Raw genomic sequence first — 21,422 nt, forward strand, 5'->3', positions numbered from 1 at the left:
GAATTTCGGCATTCAAAAGAAAAAAAGATCGGCATGTCTTTTGATTAATATAACAAGTATCAAGTATTTATAACTACATACGACTTTATATTTCCAGATATTTGAAGACTGTTTCGGACTTGAAATTATCCAAGAGTGGTGGACAGAGATATTGCAAGCTGGGGAAAGCTGCCAATCCGGAAAAAGAATGAGACCAAACAATAAAATAATCCCTAACATAAAACATAAGCACATGAAAAGTCCGATTAAGGCTCAACCTCTACATTTTGAATCGGCTGAGAATGTGCGTTTTAGTTCACAAGAAATTCGGAATCCTGAATATTTCCAGTTTCTTCCGGTGGTAAGCTCTCATCTTTCATTGCACATGTTTCTGAGTGCAAATATACTCCAAAATAATGCTTCTTTGTATTTGCTTATCAAAATGAAGAATAATTTTCTGAGATAATCTGTTGTGTCCGCAGTTAAATCAAGTGTTCGCCACCTCAGTATTCATACTGCTCGCATAATCCTATTTTCTCTCATATACTATATACATATCCTTCCTAATGAAGGGGGTCAGAAGCTAGATGTGCAATTTTATGAATATCCATTCAATTTAAAGTAAAGTACCTCTTGTTGTAAATTAATTTTCAGAATTTTTGCTTCAAAACATTTCGGCCCTGTTTTGCTCAAAATTGTCATTTCATGGGCAAAATAATATAATGGGTCACTTTCCCGTGGGATGATGTCTTTTATAACCAAAAACGGCAGTATGTTTTCAAATCTACGGGTGAATGGATCTTCTTTCAATAATTTACAACTGACTATGCTTTGGGAAAAAAAAACCGGCATGCGTTATTATCTTATCATCCTTCACTGTAAATTTAAGTAATTTCGTACTTTGTAGTTGGTTGCTTTAGGGTTCTCATTCGTGTAAAATTTTCATTGCATAATTTTCTTCAACACTGTGCCCCTGTTTGAGGGATTTGAACCTATTAATGTAAAAATAGAGAAGTTTTCATTTACTAGTGGCTTCTGATAAGCAACTTTCAATTAAAAATTAGGCATATATAGAATCAGCATGAATACTATTTTGTTCCTGCGCGTCCAAAACTTTGTTTCTTTCTTAGAGTTTTCGTTTCTACTGTCAAGGTTGACTCTTTACTTGCATTTTGTTACTACGAACTATTTGATCCAAAGCTCTCTAAAATGTGAGCGGAGCTGCCGCTCTCTCTTTCAGCCTCATTTTTAAAATAATGAGTTGAGAATGATTATCATCCTTCAAAATTGGCGCCCCTCAAACAATTCCCATGAAAAGGGGTCTGAAATACCAAAATTAACTTTAGAGTCATAACCTCCACGATTTTCAGGGATTTTTCTTCGAGAAAACCTTTTTGTAAGGATCTTCCCCCATGATTACTGGTAGTTGATCCCCTATCTATTCCTAATCATCTCCCTCCCTCTGAAAATAAAGAGAACCTTAGGAAATGTGCGGTAACCGGAAAATGATAAATGCTCTCACTTAAATCTTGACGGGAACAAAATTACTGGTAGTTTTATCCCTGGGAAATTTTTAGCGGTGTCTTGCGGCACTTAAGATGCCCCTACGTCTCCCTGTTTTGTGCAATTAAGCATATGAATGCAATAGTTTATTTTACAGTAAAAATATTCCTGAAATGAAAGAGGAGCTATCAGCCCACAACACCCATATTGCAAGCTTAGTCCAATATTTTTTCTAGGAAAGAGGGGATATTAAAAATAATTTTCAAATAAAACTCATCATCCCTCCTTCTATATTTACCTGGAACCTCACCGAAAGCTAGAAAGTTTAAGTTTAAAAATATATCTTTTGAAGCTTTAGGGACCTCTCCACCTAAACAGGTGGACTAATACGCTATAATTTTTGAAGCCTCAATGGAATAAACCCATTGAAAGGTAGCTTTAAAATGTCTGCCTATATCAACCGCTTGTTTTGTATGGATTATGCGCATCTTTAGAGATAAGTGCCCCAAAACATGGCAGTATGGCCTCTGAAACTGGAAGGCTCAACATATAATTCTGCAAAGGTTCTAAATGGATTGGCTATACCACGATTTTTTACTTCGTAGCTGTTTGGCCTTCCTTGGGTCTAAATGGTCATTTTACCCCACAAAATGGCAAGAAACACTACTTTGCTGACACGTAATCTCGTTTGGTAATTAAAAAGACCTTGGAATTTTCAATTTTAGTTCCAGTGACTATCCTCAGCTTTTCTAGAAACGTTGTTTCAACACGATCAACCCCGGGGAAAAAAGTAAATAAACAAAATTCGGATTTTTCTAGATATGTGCTTGGAACCTCTGTAATAGTGTTCTCTAATATATCGAATCTTTCTTTTCTATGTTTAAACCAGCTGAAGGAGGGTGAATATAAGGGTAATACCAATGACCTAGGAGATGAAAACTATTAATCTGCTGTTTCAAACACTTCACCGTAACGAGCCGTAAGTAATGAGCGATTCTGCCCTATAGTAACCGAAACTCTAAAAGGGAATTTTGATGACAATATATACATAAAAAAATTGGCCCTTTATGTTATTTCCCAATAAATAAGGTTAATTTAATTTAATTTTTCCCATAAAAAGCTACAAGCCTGAGAATATATGCATTATTCTATAAAAAGGGAGGGTACACCCCCAGAAAGTCAAGAAATCTTAATGAAAATCGTATCATCAGATTTAATGTATCGGAGAACCCTACTATAGAGGTTTTCAGCTCTTATATACGAAAATGAAGAACTTTTTTTTCGCCTGAAGAATCATTATGGATGTGTGTTTATTCGTTTTTTTTTTGTTTTTCCCAGGGGTGATCCTATGGAACCAATGGTTCTAGAAGACTGGAAGACGGTTCATTCTAACGCAAATTTAAAGTTCTAGTGCCCCTATTAAGCGACCCAAAAAATTAGAGAGTAACTATCCACCTTCCCACGCCCCCTTTTCCCCCAAAGTGACCGATCCCAATTTTGAGGTATCCATTTTGTTCAGCATAGTTGAAAGTTCCAATAGGTATGCCTCTCGGATGAAATGGCCCCCCAAAGCTTCTAGTAAAAGGGCTGTAAGCTATGAAATTTGTCCACTGTTTACATATAGTATTTGTTATTTGAAAGTATTAAGATATTTCTCTGGGGTGGGGTGGGAGGGAATTTTCGGCTGGGGGCACGGGGAATATTTCGAGTTGGGAGGGATAATTCCGGTGGGGATGTTTTCAGAAAAAGTTTTTACATTGGGGGGATTGCCAGAAATCCTATACAAAATGATTTTTATTTGTCTTACTTTTCTCCGGCGACTCAGTTTTATTGTCGTGATGTTTTTGGGGAAATGTCCGGGGGAAATTTTTAGCGGGGTTGGAATTGTCTGGGGGATTTTCCATGAGGGGTTGGGAGATTTTCAGAGGGGGAAACTTTTCATTGTAGGGGGATTTTCGGCATAATTTGAAAAACGATCGGAAATTAGATAAAATGCAAGTCTTTTTCAAACGAAAGTATGCTAAGGACAGTTTTCCAGGTCAATAGGAAATTTACCAGAGGTAATTTTAAAACAAGACGGAATTGTCCGGGGTGTTTTACACTGGAGAGAATTTGTATGTAAGAATGTTTTGTGGGGAGGGACTTTCCACGGAGGGGTAAGGCAGGATTCCCAGTATTAATTGAAAAATGAAAAGAAACTAAATATAAAACAAGTTTTTTTCAATTAAAAGTAAGGAGCAACATTAAAACTTGAGAGTAGTACAACTACAGAGAATAATGAGGAATTTTTTCCCAAGACAGTGAACCAACAAAACCTATTTGAATATTTCGGCCCTATATCTATAGAATGCAAATCTATATCTATAGAAGGCAAATATTGCAATAAGAAATTATTCCAATTTTTAATAAATACAGTTAGTTCAATGAATGAACCTTTTTAGCTTGTAAAATGTTAGCTTTTATCACACAGTCTTGGCTGAACTTTTCGTTAAGAAGTAATGGCGCCGAGGCTATTTTTAAAAAAAGAATGGATTTTTAACCGATAACTTTTATTGTGAGTGTTTTATTGTTTATTATTTTCTTTGCTGAAGACGGCCTTTAGATATAGGGCCGAAATATTCAAATAGGTTTTGTTGGTTCATTCTCTTGGGAAAAAAAGTCCTCATTATTCTCTCTTTTGTAGTTGTATTATGGAAAGGCAGTGTGGTCTTCGTCATTATTTATGAGAGTAGTAAAAATCATTCTGTATATGAGAGGGCTACCCCTATCTCAATGCCTTGCTCTTTACGCTAAAGTTATACTTTTTTATCGTAATTATCCAAGAATGTCTCCTGGAACATAGGGGCTGTTTAATTACAATAAGAAGCTTTTAAAAAAAAAATTAGCGTCAAAAGTGAGAAATTGACGAGGGAGCAATCCCCCTCATATATTAAATAGTTTCTGTTTGTTTTAAGTTGTAATGTTGCACCTTTCTTTCAGTTGAAAAAAGATTGTTTTTTTTTTTTATTTCATTAATGTGAAAGGGAAATTTAACCTTAGGTAAGATTAAACACTTATTTTCTAAGAGATATTTCTTTTTTGATAAGTGGTTAGTTTCTTTGAGCTAGACTACTTTATTACGAAATGTTTTTTTTTATATAGTTTGAACCTCACTCGTCGAAACAGCTTAACAATCAAACAGGTGAACAAAAACATATGACAGCTAAACAGCTAAAAGACGTTGAAATTGTCTTGGGAATTGTTGACAGATGTTTCATTAAAAAAAAAAATGGTTCGTAGAAATGGACGGTGATCACCTATATGTCTGAATGTTCTAGACGAGTGGTTAGCATGCAAGACTTGAAAGCCTTAATCCGTGAGGAAAGGGTTGGAGTCCTGTTATCGCTGGCTATTTGGTTTGGAACGGCGGTCAGTGGCGTTATTCTGTAAGTTTAACCAGAGTCCACCGAGCTTTAAATGGGTACTTGGAGAAATCTGGGGAAGGTAAACAGGGCTGGTATATGAAAACATATGGTACCTCCCCCCAAGCCCTCCCCCATTGCACTTTCTTACTGGGTTGATTTACCTAAGACTATGCTGTTTTTAGCTGATTTACCTAAAACTATACAGTTACAAAATCACTGTTCCTGATATCATCACGATGACACGTAGCTTTCTACTAATCTTTTCTTTCGGAGGATTTGTCATATATGCCGCATTATGGCCCAAAGCACACAAATACAGAATCTTCTAAGCCCATGGACCCTTAAATCCAATATTCACCTGTAGTTTTCATATTGTTTGCCTTTATTTTGCTTTTACAAATATAACCAAGTCATTGAGATAAATACTTGCATATGCTCCTCGTCTCAATCTCCCATCCAGGAATTTATGCTGCTAGTGATGCCCTTTGTCGTCGACTGTTTTTTTTTCTTATTTAGTACCAATAAAGACGGGTTCAGTGTTGAATTAGACACTTGTTCCTCCTTAGCCCTTATAGGGAAATGATTTGACTGAAGTTAGTAGGGATACTTGTATCTCGGTCCAACTTTTCTTTCAAATTTCTGTTACACAAAAAAAAAGAGGGACCGAGGATCAAACACCCATATGACCTTTTGATTTCTAGAGAATAAAACAAGATTAATTTATAATGTATACATATATATATATATATATATATATATATATATATATATATATATATATATATATATATATATATATATGCTTATAGTAATCAAACAGTTCGTGGTAACGAACTGCAGTAAGGAGCGACCCGGCTCAATGGTAACCGAAACTCTAAAAAATGGAATTTTGATACTAATAGTTACATAAAAAAATTGCATCTAAATGCTGATTTTAAATATATAACTTTCATCAAGATTAGTCTTACCTATCAAAAGTTACGAGCCTGAGAAAATTTGCCTCATTTCAGAAAATAGGGGGAAACACCCCCTAAAAGTCATACAATCTTAACGAAAATCACACCATCAGATTCAGCGTATCAGAAAACCTTATTGTAGAAGTTTCAAGCTCCTATCAACAAAAATGTGGAATTTCGCATCTTTTGCCAGAAGACAAATCACGGATGCGTGTTTATTTGTTTTTCGTTTTTTTGTTTGTTTTTTTCCCAGGGGTGATCGTATCGACCCAATGGTCTAGAATGTCGCAAGAGGGTTCATTCTAACGGAAATTAAAAGTTCTAGTGCCCTTTTTAAGTGACAAAAAACTGGAGGGCACCTAGGCCCCCTCCCACGCTCTTTTTTCCCCAAAGTCACAGAATCAAAATTCTGAGATAGTCATTTTATTCATCATAGTCGAAACACCTAAGAACTATGTCTTTGGGGACGACTTACTCCCCCGCAGTCCCCGTGGGAGGGGTTGCAAGTTACAAACTTTGACCTGTGTTTACATATAGTAATGGCTGCTGGGAAGTGTACGGACGTTTTCAAGGGGATTTTTTGGTTTGGGAGGGAGAGTTGAGGTGGGGGGGGGGTACATGGAAAGATATTTTCATGGAAAAACTTCTCATGGGGGAAGAGACTTTCAATGAAGGGGGCGCAGGATTTCTTAGCATTATTTTAAAAAAAAACAATGAAAAAATAAATATGAAAAGTTTTTTCTGCTGAAATTGAGGAGCAGCATTAAAACTTAAAACGAGCAGAAATTATTGCGCATATGAGGGGTTTACCTCCTCGTAATACTTCGCTGCTTATGCTAAAGTATTTTTAGTAATTTCAACTATTTATTCTACGGCCTTTTTGATTCAAGGGTCACTCTTAAGGAATTGGGACAGAATTTAAGCTTTAGTGTTAAGAGCGAGGTATCGAAGAGGGGTGAACTCCCTCATATACGCAATAAAAGCATGCGAATATAGAAGTTCGTTACGCAAGTTAATTCGTACATTACGTCTATTTTTTACTAATGAAAATGTTCGTAAAAAAATTAAATGTTCTAGTTGCCTTTTTAAATAATGGAAAAATTGGACGGCAACTAGGCTTCCTCCCTCTCTCCTTTTTTCTCAAAATCTTCCGATTAAAATTATGACAAAGCCGTTTAGTCAAAAAAAAGTTAATATGCAAATGTCATTTTAATTATTTATATGCGGAGAGCCAAGATCAAAACATGCATTAATTAAAAAACGTCCAGAAATTAAACAAAAAAACAAGTTGTTTTTTAAATGAAAGTAAGGAGTTACATTAAAACTTAAAACGAACATAAATTACTCCGTATATGAAGGGGCTTTTCCTCCTCAGCGCCCCGCTCTTTACGCTAAAGTTTTTTACTATTTTATGAAGTAGAGTTAAGAGAAAGAGTCAAACTTTGGCGTAAAGAGCGGAGCGTTGAGGAGGAAAAGCCCCTTTCATATACGGAGTAGTTTCTGTTCGTTTTAAGTTTTAATGTCGTTCCTTACTTTCATTTAAAAAAACTTATTTTCTTATTTAATCGATTAAAGTAAGACCGGTAACCAGTGCCTTTACTCTACATGACAGGTCTATGCGCAACTGAATCCTAATAAAAAAAACATTATACCTTAATTTTCAGCTTTCGATCTCTTTTTTCATTGGCTTAAGTTTTTCAAAATGTATTTCCTGTCATTTCTATAGAATTTTAAGCCATATTAAGGTCCCCCCTGGATTTAAGAAATAGATTTATTGGTGTATAAAACCTTGTAAATTGAAATTAAGCAAATGTATAAGGCTGAAAACACTGTTCTTGTGCCTCATTTGAGCTAAACAGCTGTTTTGCACGGTTTCATTTCTATAACAAAAAGAACCTTACAAGTCATCAAAGGTTATTAGTCCCTGAAGGAGGACACAGTAGAGGCCGCTTCAAAATATCTTCCTGGGAGATCATTAAGGCTCTTGATCCGTTCTCGAGAGTTTCATTCATTTAACTCAGCTACTTCCCAAGGTAGCAAAAATCCATTAAGATAGAATTTTACCATAATAAGATCTAAATTCCAATAAAAAGCCGAGAAAAATCAGTAAATTCTTCGTTGTTCATATTATTGATTTAAGTGAATATACCTCTCGATAACTTTATTTTTAGCTTTTTACGAATATGATAATCGCTTCTATTGCAAATTAAAATTTAAGCCCTTTTTGAGCTCTTGAAACTGACAAAATAACTTTAATTTTTGAGTATAAAAAAGGCTAAAAGCACTGGTTTTAAACTTAAAACAAAAAACCTAACACAGCCTTTGAAACAAACAAAATTTGCAATAGAAGCAATTATTGTATTCGTAAAGAGCTTAAAAAAAGGCATCGAGTGGTATGTTCACTTTATTCGTAATTCAATAATATATACATCAACAAATTTACCGAAAAATCAGCCATTTTGTGTACACAGCCTGGGCAATATTTGGGCATTAGAGGAGACGAAGCAGAGGGGGTAAAGTTAAACTAGTAACAACTCTTAAATACAAAAAGTACATATTTTTCAAATCTATTGAAGCAATAATTTTTCATTATAGTGTTTTGTTACGAAGAGGACATAAACTGCAATGTATATCAGCCACCAATACGGCAGGACTGATTAACCTGCTACAGGGGGTGGAACAGGGGGGTAACTTAAAACTTCTGTTTGCTTCGCTCTGTAGGGAGTTTGTTTTTATTTTTGGACATAAAACAATCTTTCCAAGGATCATTCGCAATTAGCCAGAAATAACATTAACTCACGTAATAAATGAGATATCCATCCTGACCCTATCTATTGCGAACTGACTACTCCTGTAATCTGTAATGCTATTTTTAAAGAAACGCCTCTGGTCTTTCCTCTTAAAACTAATTCATATGCTGCTTGACAAGTTTTGCTTGGTCTATCTTTAGATTGACCTCGGTTCATTTTAGTTGTAGCTTTTCTCCTTTTTAATGTACTGAAAAATTGAATTATTTATCACTTTTGTACCTAAATATAACGTTATCTATAAAGGGACTCTTTGGACTGCATTTAGGTTGGATTCTGATCTATACGATTTATTGATACAAATAATGATGTGTATACTTGTAATGACTTCATTTGATTCAAGAACCTGGTCTATCAAGTTTAAAATTTTTAAACTAGCTCTTAAGGGAAAATAAAGGGCAACAGTCAAAATTTAAATTGACAGAAATTATCTTCTATGCAAGTAGGAATTACCCTCCTCGGCCCCCCAATCTTTACACTCAAGAAGGAACAGCGTTTTTGTCAAAGCATTAAAATGCACAAAACATAGCATGTTTGTAATTTTATGCATATGATTTACCGAAACTAATTTTTTTCTCAAATCCAAGTAAAGAGTTAAAACTCAAAACAAAAAGAAATTATTCTGTATATGAGGGGTACTACCGTCTCTTTAACACCCACTCTTTATGCTAAAATTGTATAGTGCCTAAATACTTCTTATTTCAATTGTTTTATGAGCAATCGTACTTCGAGAATTGAGACGAAAAGTCTCAAAAAGTTGTGGGAAGGGCTGTCGTCCCCTCAAACAGCTCATTTGGTGTATTTGCTTGTCAAAAGAAAGTGACATCACTCAAAATAAACAATTATCTTCGCAATATAAGGGGAGCTTTAGCCCCCTCAGGCCTTATACTGGACACTTAATCCTGTATATATATATATATATATATATATATATATATATATATATATATATATATATATATATATATATATATATATATATATATATATATATATATATATATATATATATATATATATATATATATATATATATATATATATATATATATATATAAGTTGTCTGTCTGTGTGTCTGTCAGGTGACGTCATGTTTCTGTGTCGACTGACGTCATGAAGTTAGTTGTCGTCATTTTTGTTATGACGGTGACGTCATTAATGGTATTTAAGACATGCGTTCACGGAAAAATGTTTAATTGTAAAATGACTGAAGAACCTAAGATGGCAACAGCCGAGGAAGCTGCTCAAAGAGTCTATGACAAAAAACTTGCTGCTGATAGAGAAAGTAAGAAAAGAAAGCGTGCCGAGGAATCACAAGAACAGCAAGAAAACAGGCTTGCATCTGATAGAGAAAGTAAGAAAAGAAAGCGTGCCGAGGAATCACAAGAACAGCAAGAAAACAGGCTTGCGGCTAAAGAACGCAAAACCGCGCAGTTAGATGAATATCCACCTGGAAAGCGAGAGTCAAAACATATCAAAACTGAAAATGATAGCGATGATGATTGGGTTTGGGATTTTGACTTGGATAAGGTCATCAATGCCTACCAGATTTAAGTTAAAAAACAAAGGTTCGGCGATATGTACTTCATAGTGACGCTGAAAAATAAAGAAGAAAAAAAAACTGAAAAAATGTAAAAAACTAAAACAAACTAAAAAGAAAAAACACTCAAAGATAAATTACAGACCGGGACACAAATGACGACCGACACAGAGGGAATATAAATGACGACCGGGAACCTCAAAGAAAAATTACAGACTGGGACACCCGGACACAAATCACGACCGGGAATATAAATGACGACCGGGACGCAGGGACACAACTACAACGGGGACGCCGGGGGCACAGGCGGGATATATAATTGACGACTGAGACACAGGAATTGTTTGAATAGAAATTACAGACCGGTACACAAATGACGACCTGGACACTGGGACACAGGGAATATAAATGACGACCGGGACACTCAAAGAGAAATTACAAACTGGGACACCAGGACACAAATGACGACCGGGACACAGGGAATATAAATGCTATTTATATGCACAGACAATGGGACAGCGAAGAATGTTGTATATTCGCATGTTTTACGTAGTTAAAAATATATATTTATATCTATCTCTATTCACAGGTGGGACACAGGGACACAGCTACAATGGCGCGTAACGACTTACGCGCGCGGGGGTGCTTGGGGGGGCACGAAGCGCCCCACCAACTAGGTGTCGGGGTGGCGCGAAGCGCCACCCCAACAGCTAGTACATATATATATATATATATATATATATATATATATATATATATATATATATATATATATATATATATATGCATCCGTAATCATTTGAATATTCATTTGCTTCACCAGAAAAACGAGAAATTTAACGTTTTGTATTTAGTGCCTTTAGGGCTCTCATACATACATACTTGATTTGTTACATAATTTGCCAATGAGACCGCACACCTTTTGGTTGAGTTCTATCCCTTTTTCTAAAATAATTCATATTCCCATTGTAGGTTTTAATGAGGAACTATGTAACTAATACAGTTTGTATACTGAGAATCCGTTTGAATAATAGTTTCTTTTTATATACACAAGGGTTACTCTTAAATTACAGTTTGCTGCTACGATCTGTTTGATTCAAGGCTCACATAAACGTGAGGGAGAGTTACTGCTCCCTCTTCAGACCCTCTTTTTACATTCATGTTTAATGTTAGTAAAATAATACCTCGTGAAGGACCATCACCTCTGAAAAATTTTCCCTCTGTGTATTAATAAGAAGGGGGATCTTAAATATCAAAAAGTAATGATATTCGTCATTTCTAGGGTTATCAAAGTGAATTCTGGGAACAATTGCAAGGGTAAAATTTTATCAAGCCTCATATGAATAAGCTTAGTCAAATGAAGTTTTAAAATGAATGTCTATATTCAATATCAGTTCAATGACATATCAGTTTAATTTTTCATATTAGCCCTGAAGCTGATAAGCTTCTTTTTCTACGAACGAATGCCGATTAAAAATTTGAATTTGGGAAGTCTGAATTCCTGGTATTTCTGACGCGACACATATAGGTAACACATTCTTTTTATAATTCTGAGGAATGCCATGTTGAAGTGGACTTTAGGTCTTGGTGGTTTCCGGTTTAGATCGCAATTTACGACAGAATTCATTACTTGGTAATTCTTAAATTTAATTTAGTAGAAAAACGAAGGAGTAGTTTCAAATATTCGAGGACTACTACCTGTTTCTTCCTTCACTCTGTCCTCCTGCCATAAAAAGCAGGCCATATTTTAGCCCAAAGATTTAACTGAAACCTCCTACCTTGAAAAAAGAACACTCAACCTTTGGCTACAGGCTATTTCCCTTTATAATTGGATTAGAACACTCTTGCATATACGATTCAAGTCAGCTAATTCAAGTCAAGTCACTCCATAATAGAGTCTATTAAAGATGGATAATTGATAATGACCATATATATGGCGGGGGAGCTGAAACAAAATCTTATTTTTCTTACAAGCTTTAAGGAACCACTAAACTCCAAGATTTAGCTTAGAATATTGTTAGAATATATATGTTAGAATATTGGTATTTCAAGAATGTCAAAATACGAAAATCCCATCGAAGTATCGCTTCCAAACAAACATATCAAAGCCATTTCTGCTTCTTCCCTGTGGCGTAGCTCCGGCATTTTTATTGGGAGGGCAAGAGGGGGTCCATATCCGGAAAGTCAATGAGAATGAGCTATCCTTCAGGGGGTATATATTTCTAACGAAATAGTGCGTGACCTTGGCGTTTACTTTGATATCCAATTGAAATTTGATAGGCATGTTTCCGAGATTGTAAAGAATGCAAACTATCGTTTATCGTCTATAAAGAGAAGCTTTAGTAGGTTTAACCTTCGTAATTTCTTACTACTATATAAATCAATGGTCCGCCCTCTTCTTGGGTATAATACTTCTGTTTGGTTTCCATTAAGTCTAACAGATGAGCATAGGATAGAAAAGGTTCAGAGAAGGGCCCCTAGATTGGTCCCATACCTTGAGCACCTTTCCTATCCACAGAGACTTTCTAGGCTTCAACTCTCGTTGAAGTTTCGTAGACGTCGCAGTGACCTTGTAAATGTGTTTCGCATAATTAAAGGAGTGGATGATGTTGATCCAAATTTATTTTTTAAATTTAGCCATTATCACTCTACTCGTCAGCACGATTATAAATTATATCACCAAAAACAACTGAAAAAAATTGGTCAATTATCTTTCGTTAGTAGAGTTGCCGGACCATGGAATGGTTTGCCTTTGGAGGTTGTCGAGGCAGAGAGTGTTCGAGTTTTTAAGAGTGCATTAGTAAATACGCCTTTTTATTTAGACGCTTTTGTTGTGCAGTTTCGTGTTACTTTTTGCTATTTAGTTTGTCGTTGCCCATTTACTTTAGATTAGTATTATGATTTTGTGTTTTTGTGTTTTTGCGACAAGCATTGATGCTTACCGCTATTCGTAATAATAAATAAATAAATATATGCTTCCTCCCAGGGGATATCCACCGGGTGCTTATAATTACAGTAAGTATTAAGTCTTCCAGTAAGTAAGTAACTTACTGCCAACTGAAACCTCTACTTTATTTTAATAAAGATAAAATTTAAAAAAATAAAAAATGATTATAAATTTTATATTATTCATTTCAAACTTGCACCTCTAATATTTTTGCGCCTGCTGTGAGTGCCCCCTCATTCCCTCTTCTCTAAAACCACCTATGGGGAAAACGGTGTTGGAAAACTTGTGAAAAACACAAGCCTAAAGGTTTTTTAAAGATATCTTAAAATTCTGATGATTCTTTTTCAAATTTTCTCCCATTAGTCTAAGGGAAAATCAAGTCTCTTTGTAGAAAGGGGCCATCACGTATATGAGCCAAAGCTGAGGCTGGACCATTAATTAGAGGACTTCAATTAATTTGGTCAAAGTTGAGCTCCTTTCACTGTTAAGATTGTCTTCTTTTCTGCTATTAAATAAAAAAACAAGTTTTTTAACTTGTAAGGAGTAAAGTAAGGAGCGACACTAAAACTTAAAATGAATAGATATTATTCTGTATGTGAAAGGCGCTGTCCCCTCCTCAATGCCCCGCTCTTTACGCTCAATTTGTTTGTTGTTTAAAAAGTAGAGCTGTGAGAGTAAGAGTCAAACTTTAGCGTAAAGAGTGGGGCGTTTAGGAGGGGATAGTCCCTTTCAAATATGGAATAATTTCTGGTCGTTTTTAGTTTTAATGTAGCTCCTTACCTTCAGTTAAAAAACTTGTTTGTTTTTTATTTGATTTCTGATTAATACAGGTGTTGATTTTAGATCACCGTACACGAATAATTAAAACACAATTTTCATATCAATTTTACTTTTTTGGCTAAAAGTTTTGATCGGAGGATTTGAGGAAAAAAGGGGTTGGGGAGGGGGCCTAGTTGCCCCCCCCATTTTTTGGTGAAACAGTTCGTGGTAACGAACGACCCGGCTCAATAGTAACCAAAACTCCAAAAAATGAAATTTTGATACCAATAGCTACATCAAAAGAATCGCATTTTAATACTGATTTTAAATATCTAAGTTTCATCAAGCTTAGTCTTACCAATCGAAAGTTAAGAGCCTGAGATAATTTGCCTTATTTTAGAAAACAGGGGGAAACCCCCCCTAAAAGTCATAGAAGCTTAACGAAAGTCACACCATCAGATTCAGCGTATATGAGAACCCAATTCTAGGAGTTTCAAACTCCTATCTACAAAAATGTGACATTATGTATTTTTGCCAGAAAGCAGATCATGGATGCGTGTTTTTTTTTTTTTTTCAGGGGTGATCGTATCGACTCGGTGGTCCTAGAATGTTGTGAGAGGGCTCATTCTAACGGAAATGAAAATTTCTAGTGCCCTTTTTAAGTGACCAAAACATTGGAGGGCACCTAGGCCCCCTCCCACGCTAATTATTTTCCCAAAGTCAACGGATCAAAATTCTGAGATAGCCATTTTAATCAGCGTAGTCGAAAAACCTTATAACCATGTCTTTGGGGACGACTTTTTAAGTGACCAAAACATTGGAGGGTACCTAGGCCCCCTCCCACGCTAATTATTTTCCAAAAGTCAACGGATCAAAATTTTGAGATTGCCATTTTATTCAACGTAGTCGAAAAACCTTAAAACTATGTCTTTGGGGACGACTTACTCCCCCACAGTCCCCGTGGGAGGGGCTACAAGTTACAAACCTTGACCAGTGCTTACATATAGTAATGGTTATTGGGAAGTGTACAGACGTTTTCAGGGGGATTTTTGGTTGGGGGTAGGGGTTGATAAGAGGAGGATATGTTGGGGGAACTTTCCATCAAGGAATTTTTCATGGGGGAAGAAAATTTCCATGAAGGGAGCGCAGGATTTTCTAGCATTATTAAAAAAAAAAACAATGAAAAAATAAATATCAGCTGGAAGTAAAGAGCAGCATTAAAACTTAAAACGAACAAATTATTACGCATATGAGGGGCTCACCTCCTCCTATACTTTGCTCTTTACGCTAAAGTATTTTTAGTAGTTTCAACTGTTTATTCTATGGCTTTTGTGATTCAGGGGTCATTCTTAATGAATTGGGACAAAATTTAAGCTTTAGTGTAAAGAGCGAGGTACTGACGAGGGGGTTAACCCCTTCATATATGTAATAAAAGCATGAGAATACAAAAGTTCGTTACGTAAGATAATTTATAAGTTACGCATATCTTTTACTAATAAAAACATTCGTAAAAAAATTAAAAGTTCTAGTTGCATTTTTAAGTAGCCAAAAAATGGGAGGGCAACTAGGCTTCCTCCCCCGGTCTTTTTTTTCTCAATCGTTCGATCAAAACTATGAGAAAGCCATTTAGCCAAAAAAAAAAATAAATATACAAATTTCGTTTTAATTATTCCTCTGCGGAGAGCCAAAATCAAAACATGCATTGATTCAAAAACGTTCAGAAATTATATAAAAAAAACAAGTTTTTTGACTGAACGTAAGGAGCGACATTAAAACTTAAAACGAACAGAAATTACTTCTTATATGAAAGGGGCTGCTTCCTCATCAATGCCCCGCTCTTTACGCTAAAGGTTTTTACTGTTTTAAAAAAAAGTTGAGAGAAAGAGTCAAACTTTAGCGTAAAGAGCGGGGCGTTGATGAGGAAGCAGCCCTTTTCATATATGAAGAAATTTCTGTTCGTTTTAAGTTTTAATGTCGCTCCTTAATTTCAGTCAAAAAACATGTTTTTTAAAATTTAATTACATAAAAAGGCAGCTAGAACTTTCAACTTTATTTACGAACTTTTTTTTGTAATAAATATACGTAACTCACAAATTAACTTACGTAACGAGCTTCTATCTTCGTATGTTTTATTACGTTTATGGGGGGCGTCCCCTCCAATTTTTTTGTTTACTTAAAAAGTTCACTAGCTTTTATTTAATTTACGAACTTTTTTATTAGTTATAAATTAACTTATGTAATGAACTTCTATATTCGTACATTTTTATCACATATATGATGGGGTTCGCCTCCTCGTCAATATCTCGCTCTTTACACTAAAATTCGAATTTGGCTCCAGTTCTTTAAGAATGAACCCTGAACCAAAAAGACCGTTTAGTTAGAATTAATAGCTCTTTTGAAATCACCAAAAATACTTTAGCGTAAAGAGCGTGGTATTAAGGAGGGGACGAACCCCCTCATGCATGTAATAATATCTGTTCATTTTGAGTTTTAATGTTGCTCCTTACTTTCATTTGAAAAAACTTGTTTTTGAATTAATTTCTCATTGTTGTTTTAAATAATGCTGGAAAATCCAGCACCCCCTTCATGTTAATTCTCTTCCCCAATGATAAATTCCTCCATGGAAAGATCCTCTCACGTAACCCCAGACCCCATCCCCAATCAGAAAAGATACCCCCAGATAACGTCAGTATACTTCGTCAATAACTAATATTATATGTAAACAATGGGCACAACTTGCAGCCCTTCCCCCAGAGACTGTGGGGGATTAAGTCGTCACCAAAGATAAATTTATTTGGTTTTTGACTATGCTTAACAAAATGGCTATATCAAAATATCTATTCGGTGACTTTAGGAAAAAATGAGCGTCACTTAAAAAGGGCGCTAGAACTTTTATTTTCCGTTAGAATGAGCCCTCTTGCGACATTGTAAGACAACTCTGTTAACACGGTCACCCCTGGTAAAAAAAAATAAACACGCATCCTTGATCTTTCTTCTGGCGATAAATGCAAAATTTCACGTTTTTGCAGATAGGAGCCTGAAATCTCTACAGTAAGGTTCTCTGATACGCTGAATGTGATGTTTTAATTTCATGAAGATTCTATAACTTTTAGGGGGTGTTTCCCCCTTTTTGAAAATAAGGCAAATTTCCGCAGGCTTGTAACTTTTGATGGGTAAAACTAAGCTTGATGAAACTTGTATACTTCAAGTCAACATAAAATGCCATTCATTGAATGTATATATTGGTACCCCAATTCTATTTTTAGGGTTTCGGTTACTAATGAGCCGGGTCGCTCCTTACTACAGTTCGTTGCCATGAACTGTTTGATTGCGTTTCTCTTCTTGTTTTGCTTACCGTTTATTTATAAAATTAGGTCTGAGCCAAGGAAAAAAAGCAAGGAGTTGTGCCCTTTATTGGTTTTATTACCCTGCTAAAACCAACTAAAATTGATACAAATTATAGTTCTATTGACATCATAAAGCACATCGAAGTTCAGAGCTGGACAAAGCTGGATCTTATCGAACTGGTTAAAGAACCCAAAGTTCGGCCATCTTACATCGCTGAGCCTAAGGACGTGCTTATTCTGAATTTATAATTTACTTAATACGTAGCAGCCCAGCTGTACCGATTCTGGGACCACAAGTGCACTCTTCCATCTGATGGGGGGGGGAGATGTACCAAGTGGTTAAAAAGTAAAAATAGCCCATTCCTCCCCCAATTCCTCAATAGGACATTGTTCATGAAGCGATAACACAGAAAAGCTATTGTTTCGCAAAGATATTATTCAATTAAATTCAAAAACACTACAGAATACATAAATAAACAATACAAACCCATCAAACAAACCTAAATTAAGTAGTGGAGTCAGCTTTACTAAGGCTGTTAGCAACAAGTTTGCGCAGACGACAGTAATGTACTGTAAACGCTTTCGGGTGGGTGATGGTGACTTTAATATGCTTGGATTCTTTGCCGTTAATATTAAATTGCATACTTTTCTTCCACTTCCTTCAATTACCGTACCTGTTATAGGTGACAAAATCTCGCTGTTGTACTACGTATTACTCCATCAGCCCCGTGCATCACGTCATTTAGCTGCATGTGATTTGAAAATGATGTCTTAGCAAATCAAAAAGTACATCCTTTAAATTACCATTATTGAAACCTTATTGAGGAGAATCGCTACCCCCTCATTGAGCAAAAAGAAAGGTCACTTTTTTTGCTTGAGCAGCAGCAGCAGTGATATATCCTCTTATTTTTTGTTGTCGCTTTTGAGGCACTGAAACATCATATAGTGCTGTTCAAGGACTCATAAGAATAAATCTTATATCTTATGTTTTTTTTTATGTTTCTAGGCTCAATAAGGCCGTCAAGAAGTGCCGCATGGTAAACTAAAAGTGCAATTTTTGTGACATTTTGGAATGGAAAGGCTGGGTCATCATAGAGAGCTGTAGTCATCATAGAGAGCTAATTATGCGCTCATTTATAAACTACATTTTATATTTAATTGCTCTTTATAAATTTGAATTTATAAGGCAATCATAAAGTGACAGATAACACCAAAAAAGTACCCTTTAGGTTGCCTTTTTATTTATTTTGTTTTAAGAAAAAAAAATAAAAAAAAGGATATTGTCCACTAAGAAAATTCGGCGGACAAATTTTCCTCCGCCCCTGCAGAAATTGTCCTCTATGGAAAACACCTTTGGAAATCTTACTTACATTAGAAATAGCGACAGTATTTTTAATTTAAAGTATTTGAAAAAAATGTCTTAGTTATTAACTTACTCTTTTAGCATTGCTTGATTAAGTACATCCAGAAAATCTGAATAGTTATTGACCTTATATATTAATTAAAACTTACCATGGATGCCAATCAGATGGGAAAAATTGACACCTGAGTTTGAAAATTACTATAAAAATCTAATAACACAAAATTTGTTTTGTGCAAATTAGGGTATGCGATGAATACATTTCCAGAAGAGAGAGGCTGAATATTTTTTTTATATATAGAATTCCCTTCACCAAGAGAAGCTTGGTCTCCTAGTTCTGCATATCAAAACTGATAACAATAGACAAAGAGTGTGGATTGGTTTTGCTGATTTGTGAGCATAAAATTTCAAAATTCTGAGAAAAACATACATATATTGTTTGGATTCAGTTTATCCTACTTGCAGAAGATATTTCGTACAGCATGCTGATGCGATGCTGATGCATTCTGATGCATGCAGATGCTGATGCAGAGATAAATGTCACACAAGTACCACTGGCGTTAAGTGAAATGTGATTAATAACAGTGATATTCCTCAGCACATTTATGTCCATTTCTTTTCTTTTGAGCTCGTTAAAAGAAATATTTAGAAAATCAAAAATAGCAAGAAGTTAACATGGTATCAAGGAGGCACACTCGTGCCTCTATAAAGAGGCGACACACGACAATGTTAAGCGATCTTCGGTTCCAGTGGTCACAGACGGATGGAGAGGGATGCATTTCGTAGCCCGAGCTCCAACTAAGAAACCTGCAAAATTTCATCCCCCTCCAACTTTTTCTTCATGGGGAAAATCTGGCCGAAAGTTTCGACCTGTCAACCCAAGCCCCCCTTTAACGTTGTCCGATCGGGCTGAAATTCACAAGTTAAGATCCCCTAGGGCCCAGGAGCTTATCCGCGAAATTTCAGCTTGATCCGATAACTCCTTCCCTGTTTTCCAGAAACCACGCATAGCCACTTAAAATTCATTTACTTTTTTTTCCTAGACGCCTACAGGTCACATCCGACATCGGATCTGGGTGTACGAAGACTCATTCGATGCGGAATTCTCCGAGTAAGTGCTCATGAAAGTTTCGTAGGAAAATCTTAACCCCCCGAAAGTTTCGACCCTCCAACCCCCCCACCCCTTTTAACGTTGTCCGATCGGGCTGAAATTCACAAGTTAAGGTCCCCTACGGCCCAGGAGCTTATCCGCGAAATTTCAGCTTGATCCGATAACTCCTTCCCTGTTTTCCAGAAACCACCCATTAGCTATTTAATGAACGGATTTCTCTCCATAAGAGCCCATGTTAATTTGAAATTTTTAAAAGCTATTGAGAAGTTATATTTACACACATGCAAGTTATTAGCTCAGTTGGTAGAGCGTGAGACTTTTCATCCTGGGGTCAAAGGTTCAAGTCCCTTACGGGCGGTTTTTTTTCACAACATCAAAAAAATTTTGATAACACCTGGACAGCTTATCATTTGAGAGATAACAGAATATTAGCTTCTTATGAGCAAAAGAAACATTTCGGTCATTCTATCTATTTTTTTTCTATTTTATACAATGATTTAAAAGCGGGAGGGGGGGGGTTCCTCTCCTAATTCCTGTACGAGGAGTACAGGAATTATTAAATTACATCCACCATGGATTGTAGAAAAACGTACAGAATTAATATGAAAAAAAATTAAACCTGTACAAAAGAGTCTTTAAAAGCGGGGGGTTTGCCTCTCCTAATAGTCTTCTTATAGTCCTAATAGTCTAATAGTCCCATGTTAATTTTTGAAATTCTTAAAAGCTACGAATATCAACATTCAAGTACATCAAAATAATCAGCTCGGCACGGCGAGAATGACTGCAAGCATCATAAAAATCCAGCTCCATTCCAGAAAAAATTTTGATAACACCTGGACAGCTTATCATTTGAGAGATAACAGAATATTAGCTTCTTATGAGCAAAAGAAACATTTCGGTCATTCTATCTATTTTTTTTCTATTTTATACAATGATTTAAAAGCGGGGGGGCGGCAGCCACCCAAGTTCCTCTCCTAATTCCTGTACGAGGAGCACAGGAATTATTTAATTACATCCACCATGGATTGTAGAAAAACGTACAGAAATAATATGAAAAAAACTTCGTTTTCTTAAAGAGTTAAAGAGGCTGCGTCCCAAAGTCGAACCTTAAAACGTACAGGAATTAGAAGAGGCAGTTGGGGGGCTGCCGCCCCCCAAACCCCCAGCTTTTAAAGACTCTTTTGTACAGGTTTTTTGTTTTTTTTGCTAACCCCCAGCTCTTGGCTTCGGAAAGGCCCTCTTTTAATTAACAAAAAATTGAAATGAATGAATAATGGAATAACTTCGAAAAATGTTAAACACAAGAGGACAGGAGAACCATTGCGCCGAAACTAGTAATTAGTAACAATGAAGTCCCCCCCCCCAAAAAAAAAAACCTGTACAAAAGAGTCTTTAAAAGCTGGGGGTTTGGGGGGCGGCAGCCCCCCAACTGCCTCTTCTAATTCCTGTACGTTTTAAGGTTCGACTTTGGGACGCAGCCTCTTTAACTCTTTAAGAAAACGAAGTTTTTTTCATATTATTGCATATAGAGACAGTTCTACATTTAAGGGGCAATATATGAATCCAAAACGGGAGGAATAGGACGTTATAACTAGGGGTTTCAATTACAAATAAAAGAATTTGGAGCTATATTGGAGTTTTGATTTAAGAACTGGAAATAAAATAAAATTTAAACAATTAAATGATTGCTGGAGCTAACCCCCCCCCCC

General features: G+C 35.8%; 1 protein-coding gene across 2 annotated transcripts in view; it reads left to right on the plus strand.

Annotated features, from left to right (window-relative positions):
- LOC136038715 (uncharacterized) overlaps window positions 1–21,422 on the plus strand; it is a 69,176-nt gene that overhangs the window by 8,999 nt on the left and 38,755 nt on the right. For both annotated transcript variants that reach the window (XM_065722041.1, XM_065722042.1), the window contains exon 3: window positions 98–340. In XM_065722041.1, the coding sequence (XP_065578113.1) occupies window positions 98–340 (243 nt within the window). The remainder of the gene's footprint in view (window positions 1–97; window positions 341–21,422) is intronic.

Source organism: Artemia franciscana, chromosome 18, assembly GCF_032884065.1.
Source record: "Artemia franciscana chromosome 18, ASM3288406v1, whole genome shotgun sequence".
Taxonomy (NCBI): Eukaryota; Metazoa; Arthropoda; class Branchiopoda; order Anostraca; family Artemiidae; genus Artemia; species Artemia franciscana.